Raw genomic sequence first — 14,549 nt, forward strand, 5'->3', positions numbered from 1 at the left:
CACAACTCTCCCATGGCTGTAGATCAAATATCTCTCACTGGCTCCATATTCGACGCCTGAGATCTGCTCTTGTTTGAACTTGTTAATTGATACACCAACTGCTGTGTCGTGACTTCTAAACACAGCATGACGGGACTACCCACCCCCTCCCTTCTCGTACTAGTATCCTTATAGCACGAACTTTCACAAGTCCAGAGCCATGTGTGTTGAGTGTCCCTGAACGGAGCACAGGGGAGGGGGGGTGTGTTGGGTAAGGCGCTGCCATTTAAGTGACATGATCTCAGCATTTCTTAATGGAAACATCTTACCCTGTTTATTAATGACCATAAACAACCTGCATAGAAGTTGTGTAACTATATATCTCAGATCTCCAGGTTGTATTTGGGGCTACACTTCTACTGCAGGAGAGGAATCAGACTTGACATTTACTTATATCCACTGTGACAGACCAAAGAAGCTAAAGAGGGAGTACAATCATATGAAAGAGGAGGGTATGTCAGTGGGTGAAAGTATTGCCCTTTTCACACATGGGACACGTAACATTTCCAGCTCCATCAATCTGTTAAAGCAAGCAAATTTTGCCATTTACATCACTGTCATGCTAATGTTTCTCCTGAAATACCCAAAACGCTGATGGGACAAGCCATCACGAACATGATATGATCTACACAGGCCAGATTTGGCAGAACATCAAGTGAAATATAATACATGTGGTTAGAGTTTTGCCCACCAGGCATATATATTTTAGTAGCTACTTTGATCATTAGAGATGCATGTATGTATGTATGTATGTATGCAGATATCAAGGGAATGCATCCATAAACATATGAGCAAAAAAATGGGAAAATTATTAACCTCTAGCTTACAACCAACAACTCATCTGTCTGGAGTGAACTATACCATGTCATGTGCTCTTAGCTCCTAAATGATCCTTTCTCTGTGCTCTTGATAACTCCCTGTTATTACTGAAGCTACAGATGTTGCCATGTGAGTAAATATGTGGAATTAACTTGTTTTGGAAAAGCTTTTATCTTACTAGTATCTGATACTAGCAAGTATCTGCTCTGAGGCATTGACATTTCCATTTTGGCTTTAGCCACATTGGTGTTTTTGAGCCAAAGTTAACACACTACCCTGTCATCTAAATGTGGTTAATTCATCAGCTAATGATAGCAAGCTTTGCTAGCATTAGCATTTGGCTTTAGTCGTAATCCTTTAACCAAAACTATTTTAAGTTTTAGTCATAATTTAGGAATCTAAATTCTTATAATTTTAATCAATTTTTTAGTTAACTAAACATCTAAAGTTGATACACTTGACTATAATATGCATTGATGCATTGAGAGCATCCTCACTGGATGCATCACCACCTGGTATGGCAACAGCACCGCCTACAACTGCAAAGCTCTCCAGAGAGTAGTGCGGTGCTCTGAACGGATAATTGGAGGTGAGCTTCCCTCCCTCCAAGACATCTACAGGAAGCGGTGCCTGAGGAAAGCGGGGAGGATCATCAAGGACTCCAGTCACCCCAGCCATAAACTGTTCAGACTACTTCCATCAGGAAGGAGGTTCTGCAGCATCCGGTCCCGTACCAGCAGACTGAGAGACAGCTTTTTCCACCAGGCCATCAGACTGCTGAACACTTCATAGACACCTCACCTTCACTACTGGAACTTCAACATTATGCACTCCATACTGTACATTAATGCCACTGTTTTGCACATGTCCAACTACCAACCTCTGTATATTTTATATACCGTAATTGTCGGGCTATAAGCCGCTACTTTTTGCACAAGCTTTGAACCCTGCGGCTTTTAGTCAGGTGCGGCTTTTCTATGGATTGTCCATGATTTTTGTGATATCGTAAGACGATTTGTTTTGTTTGTTCCGCTGTTGTATGGCACTACGTTGCCTGGCGGAAGGATCGGGGTTCAAGAGTGGTATGTTAGTCACATGTCCGTCCGCCAGGCAACGTAGTGCCGTACGAAGTAGCGCGAAAAACAAACTTCAAAGTAGCGTTACGCATTCAGCGGGAGGCGTGGATGACGAGCGGCAATAAACTTGCGAAAAGCAAGTTATGCTCAACTCCACCGGTGGATTCTGACAGCGTGGAAAAGTGCGAAAACATCCACGATCACCAACGGATTTTGAAGGGCTGGACTGCTGCATGATGGAGAGGAGGACACCGCCACGGCCCTTCTGAGGGTGTTCGACTCCGACACTGACAACGAGGATTTCTTTGGTTTTGAAAGTGACAACGAAGGAGAGAAGCGGAGAGTGGATGACGAAGCCATCCTGAGCCTGTTCGTTTCCGACATTGGAGAAGAGGACTTTGGTGGTTTTAGAGCGCAGGAAGAAGAGAAAGATGGTGAATGACTGACTTTTCTTCTTGTTAAAGCCGTGTCACTGCACCTGAGCCTAAAAGGTAGTCCGAATCTATTTTTCTGGTGTGCTGTAGGTTACTGTTATGTACTACATGTGCAAATATGTACCCATAACTTGTTTTTCAAAATATTAATAAAAGGGGTGTGTCTCCAAACAGCCGTCTCTTTCCTGACAATTCCCTTTGTGCATATTCTCTTACATATGATAAGTCAACATTGAAACACCTGCGGCTTTTAGTCAGGTGCGGCTAATGTATGTACAAAACAGGATTTTCCCCTGATTTTAGCTTGTGCGGCTAATATTCAGGTGCGCTTTGTAGTCCGGGAAATACGGTATTTTATTTTATTCTTTGCTCTATTTAATTTGTAAAATATGTATACATACCCACACCCACACACACACACGTAGAAAAACATATTTAGTATACACATCCAGTAATGCATATACTCTTATATATTGTACATATATTTATTACTTTCAGATTTAGCCATTCTTATATTTTGCTTGTTTTACGTTATTGTATTTTTGCACAACTTTGTTGCTTGTGAAGCTCGCACACAAGAATTCCACTTGCATGTACTGTACCAGAGTACCTGCACATGTGATGTAACAATAAAAGTGATTTGATTTGATTTGATTTGACACGTCTTACTCATCTTACTCTCAAGCATTGAGATGTTGTCGTATTTTCATGGGAGCTAGCTGTGCTATCATTCAAAGCTTTCAACAGTCCTAAAAGGTTGTTACAAAGAGATAAATCAGTTGGAGAGACCAAACCCTTGTTGCACAACAATGTAAACAAAATTATTTCTGCTGTATAGTATACAGTTCAACATGGGAGTCTAAACGGGACTCCCATTTAGAACCAGCTTCAAGTGGCCACTTGAGAAACTGCAGTTTTTAGCACTTTTGCGCTGACTTCATTTTTTTAAAACTGGAGGCTGCCTTTGGTTACACGAAACCAATTTCAGCTTTCATTTATGTTTTTCAAAACAATGGACTGAAATCATTACTGGATCAATTTGATCTATTCCAGCCTCTGACTTGTTATAAAGAAGATAAGTAAATATTTATTTTAGAGTCATTTCAATCTGTAATAGATGTGAAATTGTAAAGTGAATGCAGGAATACTAAACATAATTTTGTAGAGGTCTGGCAACGAAAGGCCGGTAAACAGTGTCTTTACTCCTCTGATGTTTTAAACCAATGTCAGTGCTGGAATGTGTTTAGAAAAACTCCCATAAAAAAGCAGCTTGGAAACTTCGGTGAAATTAGTTAGAGCATCTCACACTGAGATGTTACTGCCATTTAAGGCATTCTCCAAAACAATCCTGCATTCTATTCAGCTGAACTAAATAAAATGAACTCCACAGTCTTCATCTTGTTTATACCATACCTATATCTGGTAATGTGAAGGCATGCATGCTGAAAGTGTTAGATAAATGTGTTACAGAAAACATGCTCACTCTCACATTAAGTCAGTGTGCAGATGCCATTAATGGAAAGAAGAGCATGCACAGAAAGAGCTAAAAGAATATAAGCAAAAGTGGTGAAATTAAGAACTTACTCTCAGGCTGCTTCTCATTAGGTGTGATGGAGCGTATGAAGTCCTGAGGCGTCATGTAAACCTCAGCATCTCCATGCTCATTGATGACCTTCAGAGTGGCAAAGTAGCGGAAAATCTTGTCTGGAGTTGAGTAGGCTCGTATCCTGTTCTCATACTCCATCACCTGCCAACCAGCCAGAAAGCAAAATTAATATCACAAGATTCCCACTTTAGGCAAAAGCTTTAATGTAATATACATAAAAATCAACAAGATCAAATCAAAGAACCAGCAATATTTCAACCATGTGTGTAGACAGAAAATAACGTGAGTTAAGTGAGAGTAGATTGAGTGAAGGGGAGCCCAGAGCAGCAGGAAACCAATTTGTCATCCTTGATCGGGAGGTATATTAACCTCCTGACTCAACTGCCACAAATTCAAATCAGGAACACAGAGTGTTTTCCTATTCGGGGTCAGTCTGCCTGCTAGGTTAATATGAAGGGAGAGTTACCAAAACTACATAAATCTGTAGACAACACAAATAACAGCTACAGACCATCAGCATGGCGCGACACATTAGCCCCTGTCAACTGTTATTTGCTGCAATGCCATCCACTTTTCAGGAGAAAGTTTCAAACAGATGTGGAGTAGCTGGGAAACATACAGGGCAGTGTGTGTTTAGAATCTGTGTTGGGCTGGAACCCAAACAGGTGGTTATTTTGTGTGACATTGATTGATTGCATTCACTACAGAAACTTCTTTTGGCAAAAGAAAAAACATTTCAGAGCTTCAACTTTTTGTTATCAAACTCAGTTTTATGATAAATATCTGTGGGGAACAGTCACACAGTCACACTACATTCACTTCAATTTCATATTTATGATTACATGTGTCAGTGTCGGTACTCTCACTTTAGGAGACCTTAATAGTCTTTGGGGAAATCACCATGAGCATGTCTCCAGCAGAGGCAACCAACTGTGTATGGATGAAGGTCTATTAGACAGTTGTGTGGAAATGGCAGAGAACTGAGTGACTGACAGAAAGACTGGGTTGCACTCTTCTTTCTCTCTAGCTTTCATCTGATTGTGTTTACAGATTATGGATCTCAGCATTTTCAACACTGATGAAGACATGAGCTGTCTTTCAATTTAAATAAAAAATTCAAAAACCCAAACAAAACCAGGAAGGTAAAATTCAAGTCACACGAGGAACTTATTATTTTGTGTTTCGCATTTTCACTCAGTGTTGTGAAACATCTAAGACAGCGGTAGCACTCAGTTTAAAAAAGTGACACCACTGAATTTCAAACACAAACATTGGAGTAAAAATGTCTTCCTGCTGCATGATTTTGCATTATTATTATTTTTATTATTATTATTAAGCATCTCCTGATCTGATCACCTAATGAATAAAACACAAAGAAAGCCAAAATCTGTGGATATACTCAACATACACTTAAAATTCCAACACTGGACCACTTCAAAGACAGTCAGCCCTTAGACATCTATTTGCTTTTTACAGACTGTGGCTGCTCCTCAGAGTGACTGCGCAATTTTTACATCATTCAAAAAAAAAAAAAAAAAGGCTTGAATTGTTTAAAAGTTCTTCCTCCTTTTTTTTGTTTTTATCCTCACATCCTCCAACAAGCAGTGCAACAAACACTGCTTATTTGGCATCAAATCAAAGATCCTTTGTTCTTTATCTCCATATCCTTTGTCATCTTCTGCCTAATTAACAGCAATAAAATCATAGGAGTGGGACATTCCTGTTCTTTATGCATGCTGATTACCCCATTACATTTCTTAGTCTCAGCAAATATTCTGTCAAAATATACTAGCTCTGGCATACTGGAAATTGCTTGCTGGGGGTTTCAAAACAACATTGTGGAGATGAATTAAATAGGAAGACTGACTGCATGGCTGAATGGTTATTGTTTATTGATCACCTTGCGGTCACGGAATCCAGAGCGTTGCTTCTTTTTTTTCCCCTCTCCACCTTCGTCTTTTTCATCCTCATCTCCACTGCTGGCCTCCACCGATTTCTCTGACTCCGTTTCGGAGTCTGGGTGTCTCCCAAAATCCGGTTCCTCTCCACTTACTTGCTCAGAGTGTCGAACAGAAGACCCAGCATCTGCATATGCTCTGGTTTTGTAAATAAATTTAACAAAAAGAGAGATCAGATTACAAAACAGATCAATACCTGGGGGACAGATCGATGTTATCTGAATAGATGAATAGATAGTTCAGCAATATGTCTTTGTGCTTTGCTCTAGTACCAAGTAGATCTCGGGAGGTATGTAGCAGACTGTGTTTTGCAGCTAGGTGTGTACTGTCGCTATGATGCTAAACAGATTGAAAAACAGAGAGGCAAAAGGGCCAGGAGATTATGTGCTCTGCTGTGTTTTGCTCATCGGTGCAGTGCGGGGAGGTTTTACTATGGCAGACTCCCACGTTACCATTTTTCTGACTAAACTGAAATTGGAATAATAATAATAAATAGCTGGGACTGTCTGGAGCAGGCTGAATAATTCAGTTTAATGACACGCGTTGAAAATGAAGCCCAGGGTGAAGGCCTGGAACAGTCTCGTTCCATCAGTCTCAAATGCCCTGAGTCGCCATCCATCACTCTGCCTCCTGCAGCACAGTCAGTGTGTCCCCATAGAGCTCTAACCTCAACACCTTCTCCAGCACATTGTCTTAACTAAACAACAGGCTTTAAGGCAATGGATAGCCATAAAAACACAACAAGCAGGAGAATGAAATGTAACATGTGCTCTAAAGTCTAGCTGCTTTTGAGTACTGAGCCAAAAGCAATTCCTAATTTGCTCAATGAACCTCAAGTCCTGTTCACTGAATGCTGTCCCATAGAACAGTGCTGAAGTTTAAACACATGATGGAAAACCCACTTCAAAAAATGGCGTGTCATTCAAGTGACAAAAAATCAATAAAAATGAAACTCAACAAACATGTTTAAATTGAATTCCCAGTCATGCCACATTGTATTAAGCAACACTAGACAGGCCTTCAGCCGAGAAGCAATCTGCACCTTGAGCAGGCTGCTTGTAAATCACTGAGTTGTTTACACATCAGCTTGCTTCAAATTGCTTCTTAAGGAACAAATGCAGTATTTTTTTAAGACCACTATTATTTTAAGAGCAATAAAATGAGGCACAAGGGTGTAAAAAAACAAAACAAAAAACTACCTCTTCCACAGCAGTCCAGCACTAGCAGACACACCGGTTACCCCAGCTAGGGCTGCCAGCATCAGCCTTCTCCGGCCAGACTCTCGCACTGCCCCGCTGTGATAACGCCGGGACAGCTGCGCGAGCCCCACTGAAACTGCGGACAATGCCCGCAAGTGGAACATCCTGCAGAGGGACGAGAGTAAAGGTGAGACAAAGACAGATGACACTCTTGCAGTATCGGTATGTACAATGACAGAAAAAAGCAACACACACCTATTAAATTGTGTTTCTGTTTTGTATTCTACTACTGTATGCCGAAACTGAATAAATAAAAACTATGAAATAATTTCAGGTTAAGTATGTGAATACAAAGGATATGAAAATTCTGAGCTGAGTACATAGTTTCATAACTTTTATCTGTCTTAGAAATCACCAGTTAAAGCTACCTCAGATTAGAGCCCACATCAGTGCTTTGCAGAGTTTAAGTCACAGACAGATCTCAACCGTGGTAAAGAAAGTTTAGAAGCCTCGTAAGGAAATCAAAGAAGACCAAATTCATCTTGTCTTGTTAACGTCTGAAGAGGAGCAATGAAAGCATCCTGACTGGAAACATCACAATCTGGTATGAGATGTGCACAGCAGAGACTGGATGGGTGCTGTGGGCGAATTAAACCCCCCTCAAGAGTATCCCAACCACCCATCTACACATCATAAGTGGTATTAGGGAGTTGAGCCCAATATCCACCTTGCTATCACCTGGCAAGCAAAACGGGAGTATCTGCTGCTGTAATATCAGCAGTTTCTTTCCTCATGCTGTGAACTTACTGCATACTTTAGTGCAGTTTTTTATTCAGTTTATTCAGTCATTCTTTTACATTTTTGTTAGCACCATAGCAGATTACATGTAGACTATATGTGCCATCATTTGATCATCTTGCACAATTATAATAAATGTTGAAACAACTTTCTGATAAGTCCGTGTGAATCAGCCCTTCATAGTCAATCTGCTGCAAAGATTATTAACCAAACAAACCTGGTCAAAGACCACACAGGTGAAGGTCTGCCCTCTGTGCTTCCTGCTCAGCACCTATTAACACCCATCCCTGTATATTTAGTGACTAATTTAAGCATTTTTTTTTTTTTTTAAAGTTATTACTTTGTAAACTCTTTGATTAAACGTATTGGACAATTGAATCATTATATATGTGTGCACACCTATATTTCATTAACTCCCTTAGTTAGGATAATAAAAACAGAAACCTGTACTTTGGCCTTAAGATTTGTAGCCACAGTTGTAGTATTTTTATTTGCTTTGATTTTGATTCCAACAAACAGCATGTCAGGCAGTCGGATTTCCACTGTGAAGTAAGGATGCCTGATTATAGCAGAAATCAAAACTAGGATTATTTAGCTGAGATTTAACACATTTACTTAAAAAAAACATACATAAAAAAAAAATGATTAGTGGATTAGAATGGCAGTGTGCTATCCCTTTAAACTGGCCGTAGGTGGGGATGTAAGAGTGATTGGTTGTTTGCTTTTTCTACGCACTTTGTCCGCTGATATGGACTCCAATCCCAGCCAATCCTGATCAGATACGAATGTAAGATAACAAAGGAACAGACAGATAGATGGATGAACTACACATGTGGATTCATACCACAAGATCCTCTAAACACTGTAAAGCTAGCACATAGCTACCACAGTACTAAACACCTACCTTGTCCAATTATAAACCATGGAAGTCATAGGTAAGGATTTGCAGATTTTAACCCCCCCAAAAAAGTAATTAACAGTCACCTCAAGAGACAAAGCTTAGAACAATGGGAGTTCACCATTGGGATCTGCCTTCACATGGCACTGTAGACAAAATGGTTCCCTAAAAAGTCAATGTAGAAGGTCCTGGTTTTCCCACATACCTCAATTAATAAACAACGGAAAATCAGGGATGAAACTAATTGCCACCAGTGCACCTAAGCTCCAGAACTTCATTTTCAGCTATACTGTTGCTTAATTCTTCAGTGTCACGGAAAGATGATTAACAATTAGGAAAGGGGCTACTGGTGTGTATCTGTAGCTCCCATGTGTGCACTTTTCAAACTACATGATGGAGGAGTTAACCCCACTGAGGCTCAAAGCTACCACCTGTCAATATCCTATTAACAATTCAGGCACCAACTGTCAAGCAGACTCAGCAGAAAGAACAGTGAAACATGGCATATGCTAATTGGAGTGTTCAGTAGCCCATGACAATAAGGACTAAAGGGAACAGTGAGCATGCATCCACACTATTATACTTTTTGGGACTGGGGGAAAGCCTAATGGTAAAGGAACGACACCAAAACTTTATAGAAACAGACCAAAACTCACATGATGCAACAAGAAAGCCCAAAAATGCAAGTCGTTGGTGTTGCAGAAATCTTTAGTATTAATAAACTTCTTTATATTTTAATGCCTTTCCAAAATTCACCAAGGTACATGTACAGTAAACAAAGATTTTCAAAATGCAAACTAACTAACATATTTATGACACTGGTATATCCCCACAGTTGTGTGAGAGCCAGTGAGTGTCTGCACATATGCCCACACATTCATCCCCTGAATGTCTTTCCAGCAGTTTGAAATTAGTTGGCTCCCAGAACAGCAGCTGACCAAATGTTATTTGCAACTCTGTGTTATCTAACTCATAATTACTGAGTTCACTGATGAGTGCTTTCATTTTCACTAGAATGCACTCATTTTGTCTGAGTTTTTGAATCCAGCACATTTTCATCGCAGCACTTTGCTTTCACACCTCCCCAAAAACTTCGATGCCTAGTTCAACTGGAGCTAAGACGATAGAAAGCGGTTTAAAAACTTGAATGAAGGTCTCCAAAGGTGAACTGTTAAATGCAAAGTTTGCTGAGGCGTGAGTGCTGCTGGTTTGGAAATCCAAACCAGACAGCCACCTATTCCCCGCAACCTCCACTACATTTTGATATTACGATATTTACGATATTTACGATATTTAAATTAAAATAAAGCCATTGTTCAAAATAAAGTTTTTAAAATATAATGCACCAGTTTTTGCATAGAAATGATATGATATCAATATTAACCAACCGTTTGCCATTTTATGCAAATATAATTACCTACATTTTCACAAAGAAGTTAGATAACAGGTCCTAAGTACAGTCAGTTAGATTTCTTTGGCATTAACTAATACTCTGTAGCTAGCACAGCAGCTCAATGGCTACATCGTTTTGCTAGAATAACAGATTTAGGTTTGGAAACCTTTTACAGCACTTAAAGTAACAAAACTACATGTTATCAACTTCAGCAATGTTATCTATAATTCAGCTGTCTTCGGCAGCCTGTCTCTCCCAAACAACATCTCCAGCCCTACACAAAGCCAAGTGGAAAGCTAGTAATTTGTTTATTAGTCTAAAACCAAAGATGAACAGATGCTGAGTGATCTCAAACATATGTAAGTCTCATAGCAGGTTAGTGAGTCCTGGCTATAGCACTATTTGCTCTGCTGCTGAGTTACAGCTACACCACCAAACAAAGAGTATGGGCTTTTACTCTCACTGTTTTTGCCTTTTCACAGCAGAGGCAGCAACACAGTTATTGACACTCTGAAATGCTCCTCTGTACAGAGTAACAGAACAAAACAAAGACTAAGAAAAAGTGAGATGGCAGGGAAACCACCCCAGGGGTGGTGTTGCAGCAATGTGATGTCTGGACACTGCTCCTGACTGTAACAACTATGGCAGCTACGGTGATTACTGTACTGCAGCTGAAAGAATTTGTAATGATTTTAGCTCTCAGCAGTACCTTGGGTTTTATTTGATTTTGGGAAGTAAGGCAGTAAGGTGCATTACTTAACTTTACTACACTGCAAAATATGGAGCAATGACACTTTATGTACTACAAAACTGAAGAACTAATGTCATATTTTTTGTATATTTTTTTCAAATTCTGACTTGACACAATCTCGTGAATCCTTTCCTCCAACCGCCAGACAAGAAGACAAGCACACACATGCGCCAGATTCAATTTAAAAAGAAAAAGAAAAAGGGATGAACATAAAATATGGATTTAAATTTCTTGATCTTTTTGATTCCTAGCTACTAGTTGAGGGTCACTCATTTAAACTAGTTAATAATGTTTGCTTAAATCTTTGAAATACATCTACCAAGTGAAATTAAACATTTTCAAAGGGGAAGTTATACACGCTCTGTGTAATCTCCAAATGGGAAGCCTAAAGCTTGTTCAGATAATAACTTTGTGAAAGGACACTGGAAACTAACTTGCATAAAAGCCAGTGAGCCACACTACAACAAAAACCTGCCCATTCGTTATGTCTAACTATGTAAAGAAATGAAGCAGTCAGTCCAAAATTTGCTTCTCATTCATATCTATGTGGCATATATACATTTATTCGGTTTCTACTCTGCTCTATTTTACCGTGTGCACGTTCTGTATAATGAAAAACATACATCTTTCATCTGAACAAAACAGCAAAGCTGTAAAAGAGAGAATATCATAAGGAAAACAGCATTTCATCATCCTTTCAGTCTGATCACAAACCAACAAAGAGTCCTTCAATGTACTCTTTTGAAAACCTTACATTAAAAAAGTTTTAAAAGCGTGCATATTTTGATTACAAACTAAAGGTAATTGTAAGCTGTTAGAGTTCCTGATATATATTTTTAATTAGGTTATAATGGAGTAACATCTGATAAATTTTTTTCTTTCTTTGCACCTGTACTTAACCATGCAGGAATGCTTTGTCTTGGCACGTTTTTGGAGAAATTTGAGTGCGAGACTTCATTCCTTTGGCATGCTCAAACTTTGAGTGCTGTTTTTGATTGCAATGCTTGTCTCCTCATCAACTCCATCAACGCAAGCTAAATCTGGAACACAGCAGCCACAACAAAGGGGGTGGCTGTGTTAAAGTTAAATGCTCATTATTATCAAAGTACATGTAAAAATATCCTAAACCTTGCAGAGCATGACTTAGCTACTTATTAAACTCCATCCTGTTATTACAGCTTTATAAATCCAGTGCCGCCCTCACGATATCAGGCAACTTTTTTCATGTATTTATGAGTGTTTAAAAATGATTAATTTACATCATATTTCAAGAATTCAGTCTAATTTTTTGAATCCAGCACATTTTTAATTAGAGAGTTTTGCTTTTACACTTTCCCAGAAGCTCAATGCTAAGTTCAGCTGAAGCTACAATGATAGAAAACTATCATCGTAAGTCTAGTTACAAGGCACACTGGACCTGGACTTGAAGAAGGAGCAGGTAAATCAATGTCCTCAACAATTATTCTTCACTACCTAAAAGCAAACCTTTTTTTAATATAAAATGTGTGTGTGTGTGTGTGTGTGTGTGTGTGTGTGTGTGTGTGTGTGTGTGTGTGTGTGTGTGTGTGTTTGGGGGGGGGGGGGTGTAATCTAAATAGCCTATGGCATTAAAAATTACATTTTATGATCTCAGGTGAGACCACAGATTCATTCCAGTTAAACAACAGCAAATATAGCAGTTCTTTTTGCTGCTTGGGGATCTTTTTTTCCCACCCTAGGGGTACACATACACAGAGAGATGGGGTTATTTTCAGAAGTATCAAGAGCATTCAGAATTTTAAAAAGAACAGTTTGGATATATGGACCAGTACCTCATTAAAAAGAAATAACTAAAGCTTTCAGAAACTGCATATCGTTGTCAAGTGTATCTGGGTCAGGACTTTCTCACCTTTGTTACAATACACTGGCTGCCTGGTAGCTGATTTTAAACTTACAGAAATTACTTCTAAAGCCTTACATGGCCTCTTACATACATGCATTATACATTTACTCATACTTGTGCTCCTCAATTCAATCCAAGCTTTTAAAAATCATATACATAACATAAAAGACAAACATGCAGACCTGAATTTTTAATGGGTGTTTTGCGACACCCAACCCAAAAAAGCTATGTATTGTTCCCAAATAAATTAGGAAATGTTTTCTTTGGGTAAGAGCTAGCATTGCACTATCCTTTGAAGCATAATCATTTTAGTCTCTGGGTGTTTCGTGTAAACATGCAATAATAATAATCTTAGACAAACAACTGAAAGATACACCTTCCTGTGTTTGTGTTCAATATGACATGGCCCACTGTTAACACAACACCAAAAACACACACAAAAACAGCTAGCTGTCAACAACTGGCTCAAAAACACTGGTTAAGGTGACGTTAGTGTTGCGTTTGGCATGTTGAAACGGAAACACGAACAGCTAGAGCTGTTCATTTGATAGTGATCCCAGTGTTTTGTTTTTAGCCGCAAGTTAACTTCGTTGACAACAGCATGACGGGCTACAAGGTTAGCAGCTACCCGTCTAACCAATAATAAACTAAATGCTTCTATCGTCAGTCACTTGTTAATGTCAATATTTAGCTGGTTAGTTCGGCAGTCAAGTAATTGTTTCGTGGGGTAACTCACGCTGGCGAGCTAGCTAGTTAACGTTAGATTTAATGGCAAGTGCTAGCTCTACTAGCAGCTATTTCATCGTTTTGTTACACACTGCGTCATTACGGAGCTTTCTTATAGCTCATAGGAGGCACGGTTACTTACATAAGCAGCGATAAAAACACCACTCAGTCCAAAGTAATAACGTCTTCACCGATTCAGAGTACGTCTTTGCTCAGTGTGTCTGCAGTGATGGAGTACTGCGCTAATAGTTCCGTGTTTCAGAGAGGGTGGGACAACATCTCCGTACCAGCCCCATGCATTTCACACAGGCACCCTCCCATCATCCCTCCGTCCAGGTTTAGGCGGAATTACAGTGTAAGTAAAGGAAAATCAAAAGTCTTGTGGGGACTTTAAGTTGTCTAATCGAATAGGTACATTATGGTCAGCACAGCACAACTGTTTTACTTTTTTTTTTTATAGGGCTTACAGAGAAGGGTCCAAAAAGAGAAAATATTCAGAGAGTGGCAGTTCTCTTTGTGAACAGACAGACTGCTTCAAGGGAAGGCAATGCACTCAACTCACTCAAATAACCACTCTTTACAAGGAAGGCATGCAGAAGAGCATCTGTGAACACACAACACACTGCTACAGCTGCATAGGACCTCACCAAGTGGGACTCTTATTAGCTCAGAACAGGAAAGAGGCTGCAATTGACACAAACTCACCAAAACTGGACAATAGAAGACTGGGGAAACATCGCCTGGTCGGACAAGTCTCGGTGTCTGTTCTAACAGTTGGCTGGTAGGTTCAGAATTTAGTGTAAAGACCATGAAGGCGTGGATCCATCCTGCCTCACAGCAGTAGTTTAGGCTGCTGCTGCTGGTGGTGTAATGTTGTGAGGGATTGTTTTTTTAACCAACTGAGCCTCATTTAAACACCACAGCATAGCATACCATCCTTTTATGACCACAATGTACCAATCTTCTGATG

General features: G+C 39.6%; 1 protein-coding gene across 4 annotated transcripts in view; it reads right to left on the reverse strand.

Annotated features, from left to right (window-relative positions):
• Positions 1 to 13,898, reverse strand: part of micu1 (mitochondrial calcium uptake 1) — a 37,910-nt gene extending 24,012 nt beyond the window's left edge. For 2 of the 4 annotated variants that reach the window (XM_026189364.1, XM_026189363.1), the window contains exons 1-4: positions 13,722 to 13,898; positions 7,132 to 7,296; positions 5,875 to 6,070; positions 3,953 to 4,115 (exon numbers count right to left, since the gene is read on the reverse strand). In XM_026189364.1, coding sequence (XP_026045149.1) covers positions 3,953 to 4,115; positions 5,875 to 6,070; positions 7,132 to 7,296; positions 13,722 to 13,723 — 526 coding nt within the window. In that variant the 5' untranslated portion in view covers positions 13,724 to 13,898. The remainder of the gene's footprint in view (positions 1 to 3,952; positions 4,116 to 5,874; positions 6,071 to 7,131; positions 7,297 to 13,721) is intronic. The other 2 variants (XM_026189367.1, XM_026189366.1) reach the window with 1 other exon arrangement.
• Between the last annotated feature and the right edge of the window lie 651 nt (positions 13,899 to 14,549).

Source organism: Astatotilapia calliptera, chromosome 13 (genome assembly GCF_900246225.1).
Source record: "Astatotilapia calliptera chromosome 13, fAstCal1.2, whole genome shotgun sequence".
In the NCBI taxonomy this organism is placed as follows: Eukaryota; Metazoa; Chordata; class Actinopteri; order Cichliformes; family Cichlidae; genus Astatotilapia; species Astatotilapia calliptera.